Source organism: Vulpes lagopus, chromosome 12 (assembly GCF_018345385.1).
Source record: "Vulpes lagopus strain Blue_001 chromosome 12, ASM1834538v1, whole genome shotgun sequence".
NCBI lineage: Eukaryota > Metazoa > Chordata > Mammalia > Carnivora > Canidae > Vulpes > Vulpes lagopus.
The window spans coordinates 34,439,868-34,445,867 of record NC_054835.1 but is presented as its reverse complement, the minus strand read 5'-3'; the positions used below and the strand labels follow the sequence as shown (position 1 = coordinate 34,445,867).

The 6,000-nt window shown below is 38.4% G+C and overlaps 1 protein-coding gene across 3 annotated transcripts in view; it reads right to left on the bottom strand.

The window, feature by feature from the left end:
- Positions 1-573: 573 nt before the first annotated feature.
- Positions 574-6,000, bottom strand: part of MBTD1 (mbt domain containing 1) — a 68,155-nt gene continuing 62,728 nt past the window's right edge. For 2 of the 3 annotated variants that reach the window (XM_041724878.1, XM_041724879.1), the window contains exon 16: positions 574-3,786. In XM_041724878.1, the coding sequence (XP_041580812.1) occupies positions 3,668-3,786 (119 nt within the window). In that variant the 3' untranslated portion in view covers positions 574-3,667. The remainder of the gene's footprint in view (positions 3,787-6,000) is intronic. The other variant, XR_005983073.1, reaches the window with a different exon arrangement.

The following is a 6,000-nucleotide window of genomic DNA, read 5'->3' as shown; positions in this document are numbered from 1 at the left end:
ACTGCTCTTTTAGGAAAAGTTGAATAACTTTAGGAGTTGAATAACTCCTAATGAGTTAGTTGTTGGTAAAGGAGTGTGTCTTGCATTTCCTCTTCATAGAGAATAGTAAGAGCCAGCTGGGACCATTTACATCCCATGAATCCTGTCTGCCTTTGAAGTTAATGGAGCTTAAAAAAGCGCTCCCCACCCCGCCCCCACCGCCCCCACCAGCACACCAACCCTGAACCACTATGTTCTAGTTACAGTGATGGGCTCTCCCACCAGTGGTCCATGCTCTCACCTGCCTGTGCTGTAAGCCTTGCCATTTACCTGGGAAATCCTGCCTCAGACGCAGCCACGCCCACACAGGCCCCAAATACTGTTCCTCTCTCGTCAGCCAGGGGTAAACTTTTCCTCACACCTGTGCTGGCTTTCCCCTTATCAGGTCACAGGTTTGGTGAGGAAGGACCCCCCCCACCCCCACTTTCTCCAGGACACATGATTGCTTACAGAAGGCACTTGGGATTTTGAATAAAAAAGGAAACCCCTCGAAGACCAAAGCGTATTAAAGAATTGCTCCGATACGACTTAACTTTAACGTTTTATTTTGTGTAAAAAAAGGGCAAATTTAGTGAATTATTTTCATCTTGTACACAAAGTTATAATTTTAATGCTTTTCACATCCATGCTGAAAATTTGCAGTTTGGTAAAAATGAAAGGAACATAAATTTCTCCGAAGGAATTTTTCACGCCATTATATATACACTTCGTGAGAAAGTCTCAAATACTTTCTCAATGTTCACGAGTTACCAAGAAAATAAAAGATTAAATTTGTACAGATATTGATCTAGATATCAAATACATACAGAAATGATGTAAAAACCTTATGCAGTTTACTTTGACCTCTGTCCTCAAAAGGTTTGCCCAGGGACAGATGCTTTTCTTTTGTATAAATGACTGTGGCTTTATTTAAAATATGAAAGTCAAAGGAAGCAAACCCAGTTTCATCACAGTATTTTTAAAATCCCTTCCCAATAGTAAAGGATCATTACCAAATATATAGCACCATAATACAAGGATTGATGGGAGAGGGTATTCACATCACGCAAAATTAATATAATAAAAACAAACAAACACTGAAAACCCGTGTTAGTATCCGTAGAAGAAGTTGATAACAGCTTTAGCTTTCCTCATACACAGCAAGGAAAAGGTTAAAGGGCTTAAACTACCAAAAATCCCCAAATAATCCTAACAGGAAAAAAAACGAAAACAAACCCAAGGTCAGCAGTACGTTTTGAACCATAAAAGAGAATGGGGCTATTGGGTGGTACGACTGGAGTTATGGCTAAGACGTCAACCTCCCCTGCATTAACTTATTTTCTGTTCAGCAGCAGCAGGAGTTAGAGCCTGAACTCTGAGGAGGGCTTCAGACTGTGTTTAGACTGCAGGAAGTCCTCGCCAACCTTTAACTGGTGGTAGTGGGATCAAGACGAGAAACACTTCATGAACAGGTGGGACACTCGAGAACATACAGAGCCTGGTTTTGCTCTATGATTGGAAGCTTCTAAGACCTGGCTACAAATGAGCATTGTACACAGAGCTAATTAACCAGGCTCCAAATCAAATCTCTCCTGGTTTACTCAGTTCCCCACAGAGCCCGTAAGCCCAAGGCACGCCATGCAGCTGGCATCCTGTGCCCCCGTCATGGAACCAGAGCCTGAGAACAAAGATCGTGCTAAGCCCTGCGTTGGAAGTCTTCTAGGCTTTAAGTTTACGGGAAGATTCTTTAAAGTTAAAGATTTAGGAAGTGTGAGGATGTCACATTTACAGTAGGTCCCTCTCAGTAAGGTTGTTTAAGATAAATATCCAGTAATTTAACAGCTGAATTCACATATATTTGACACATGAGAATCAACTTGGCGTTGATATGATCTGCATTTATGCCCCTAAGAGTCAGTATTAAGAAATGTTGACATGCAATTCCATACATTCTTACACTATAAAGTAACAAATTTTACTTCCAGTAGCAACTACAAAACCTTATGTTATTAACCCCTCTTGCATAGAATGAGGTAAACCTGTGCGTATTACCAATGCTATTATTCCCAAAAGTAGAGCAATATTTTAGAAAATAAATTGCTGGTTTTTAATGTTCTATGCATTTTAAAATTCAAACAAAAATCTTACCTAAAACGGTCTCCTGGGGCTTTCCATTACCATTTATTTTTAAAGCATTCCATAGGCTAAAGGACTTTAGAGGTTAATCATTTTGATTAATTTCTAAGTAGCCCTACCTATATTCCAGAGGAGATGGCCAATGTTACCACTCTGAAGAGGCCAGGCTAAGACCCAGAAGCACTTCTAGAACAGATGCAATTAATTCCTGAGAGTTTAGTTTATGAACCTCACTGGTAAACGCTAGAGCTCTCTCATTCAGTCACAACTCAGAAAGTCAGAAAAATGCAGAGAGCAAACCTTTCACCAATTTACCCTTGTATCCTTTTTTAAAAGGAAGCCATGTGAATTTTAAAGTCAGGGAATGTCTGAAATGGTCCAAATCAGTTATTACTGTTAAAATTAATTTTGAATACAATTAAAAGACAATTCATACTATATATATATATATATATATATTTATATATATGGAATTTTAAGAAAATTAAATTCTCTTTCAAATTAGTTTTCTTTTTTTTAAAACAAATCCAGGATAGTTAAAAGCAGAGCTGGAATGATTTTGAATTCTAAACTGATTTTTGGCTTTAGACAACTTTTAATTTGATCCTACTGGTAATACAGAAGAACATCTGTTTTGGGGTGTGGTGATACCAAGTATTATCTAGCAGATGGAGGGAAGTGGCAGAGAACTGATCAGAATCCCTCTTGTGGGGTATCTCTCAGTAAGAAAAAGAAAATGGACGAAGGACAATATTGCATTTTCCCCAACCCCTCAACATGTAGACTGAGATCCTGTTGATCTTGTCAACCATTCCAGTTTAACACTTTAGTGTTAGGATAATTTTAATCATTTTTTAATTAAAAGAGAACATATAAAAGTATCCAGAGTTCTTCCAGTTTCATATAGAACTCCAAATAAATTTTCACAGAATGAAAAACATTTCTGTACAAACATTTAAAATGGGCTGCGATAAATGCCAACAAGCAGAATTAATTACCCCTTCCATGATCTATGTGGTGACGAACCCTCCACAAGGGGGGGTTCAGTTGCATATTTCTGCAGCAAAGGAAGCTGGAGATGTGACTGGCCTAACTTCTAAAATCCCAAAATCTCCCAACAGGTACCAAAAAGGTTCATTTGTAATGACAGTTCATTTGCATTTACAACTATATCCTTCTTAAATCATTTCCTTTAATCCTGCTACCTAAACTTTAATCTTACCAAAAAGTTAGAATTTCAGTTGTTAACAATGCACATAAATCCAAACTTGGAAAATATTACAAAATTCTTTCAAAAGCTTCAAATACAACACAAAAATTGTCCATCTTTATAAATTGAAAAATTTCCCCCCACGACTAAAATAGTTTCCCCACCCACCTGAAAAATCTGGAACTGAAATTTTCTATGTTTAGCAAAATGTCCCAGTAGAATAGCCCTGCTGTACAGCTCGATTGATAATAAATCAGTCCTGTGTAAAATTCTTCCCCTCCCGCCCTCAGTTCTCGAGCCTCCTCAGGGCTCTTGTTTGATGTAGAAGTTGGCAGAGCCATTGCTTTCCTGATCAGATGCTCCTTGGAGGAAGTGATAATCCTCTCCGTCTATCAACTCCTCCTTCAGCTGCAATGCAGTCACTGTGTGAAAGAGAGAAATATGTGGGATGTTAGTAAGCTTTTCCAGGATATTCAGGTTACTTTCAATCTTCAGGTTCCATCAGCTTTACAGTTAGTAAGACTTCTTCATGTCTTCAATAATTCTTAAAATTAACCTCCTGAAGTATGAACATTTAATTCATTTTAATTTTTCAAGGAAATCAGCAGTTAGGGTAAGTTCCGAAAAGGAACAATAAAATACTGCATGCTGGACAGCTTCAATGAAATGGTCAAGGTAGTTAACACTGATTTGGTGAGAATTATTAGAATTTGGCTTCAAATGAAGTATTCACTTTTATGTCAACGTCTATAAACAATGACATTTTTCTCATGATTTTAAACTATAATGTTTAAGATATGTAAAAAATATGACCTCAATATAATATTATTTCCAAGGAGCACCTTTATTAAAGACTCCCTGTAGAAAAAAAGATATAATTCTGATAATATTAAAATAGTACTATAAATCATACAAAGTATTCTATCATCTCTAAGATGAGTATTATGTGTATACATAATTTACATACTTATAAAAACAAATGATAAATCTGACATTAGATAACTATATTAAAACTAAAATCATGGAAAACCTCGAGTAGTCACTTTAGGTAAAATAAAACTTTACTGACATTGGCAATGTGAAAATCACTGGCACGAAACAGCTAACATTGCCAATGGCATCACCCAACAGCAGTACTGCCTGAGTCCTTATCTGAGGATTCCTTTTCTTGTTTTTTTTTTTTTTTTAAAGTAGGTTCCACGCCCCACGTGGGGCCTAAGTTCACAACCCTGAGATTAGACACATGCTCTACCAACCCTGAGATTAGACACATGCTCTACCAACTGAGCCAGCCCAGCGCCCCTGATGACTTTTTAATGAAAACCACCAACAGTATAGGCAGTCCTCAATTGATAAATAGGTCATAGTCCATTAGGTCTTTATTTTCATGGAGAACTGTTTATCATTTTGTAATATTTTCAGTGGGGGTGAGATTTCTTGATAGCCACTGAAGTTCTGCTAGTCAGAATCCTTAGGGACAAGAGGGAGGGCTCTTTCTAATGCATGGGCAAAGATGAAGAGAAAAATTTTTTTGTTGGGCCTGGCAGTGGTCTTGGGCAAAAACGTTAGACTGTTTAATTCTTGAGATTTTCCTCTTTTTTTTTTTTATAAATGCCTTTTAACTTACTGTCCCTCAACATCATTACCCAGTAACTTCAGATTGCTCTGAATCCACCCTGAGGGTCATGGCCCACTGGTGCTTCCTACAGAACTTCTACCCTTCAAAAAATTACTTCCTTACTTTTTAAATAAAAATGATCTCAGCTTGGTGCTAAAAATTAGTCTCATTACCAACCTCTCAGAGACGTGTCCAGGTTTCTTTAAATGTTACTGTTTAACCAAAATTGAGCTGGTCAAATTCCAAATATTTGAAAGAATGGGTGATCTTGTAAGGCTAACAGTAATACTGACTGGAATCTAACCCCATGGTGAGCAGTGCTAGTTTTCTTCCCCATTTCTTTAGCACACAGATGTGTTACATCAGAGGTCACAAACTGTGTCCTTCCCACTCCCCTCACCTGTGTCCCATGGTTCTTTTGAATTTGACTGAATATTCTGAACTAAGAAAATTCACGTAAGACCTGGGAAGGCAGCACAGGCCTGGTGGCTCAGCGGTTTAGCGCCGCCTTCAGTCCAGAACCTAATCCTGGAGACCCGGGATAGAGTCCTATGTCGGGCTCCCTGCATGGAGCCTGCTTCTCCCTCTGCCTGTGTCTCTGCCTCTCTTTCTCTGTGTCTCTCATGAATAAATAAACAAAATCTTAAAAAAAAAAAAAAAAAAAAAAAAAAAAGACCTGGGAAAGCAGAGAGACTTAGCAACAGGAGGCCAGCATCCTCCAGGGGCTGTAATCAGTGGCAGCTTGCTGGCTGCTATGTTCTTTAGCTGGGCCCCACTTTGCCCCGGTGCCTGTCACAAACGTCTACGTGCAACGTTTGACTCACAGTCCTGCTGGTGTACTACTACTCCCTGAAATAACCTGTCTGCTTCTTGCAGGCACTACCCTCCAAATAAAAGATGCAGATTGTTTCTTCTTGTATGGGTCTTTCTATTATAACTGGAAGGAAAGGATTCACACATATACAGAATGTAAATTGGGAGCTGCTTATACATAGAAAAATGGTTAATTTATGAGAAG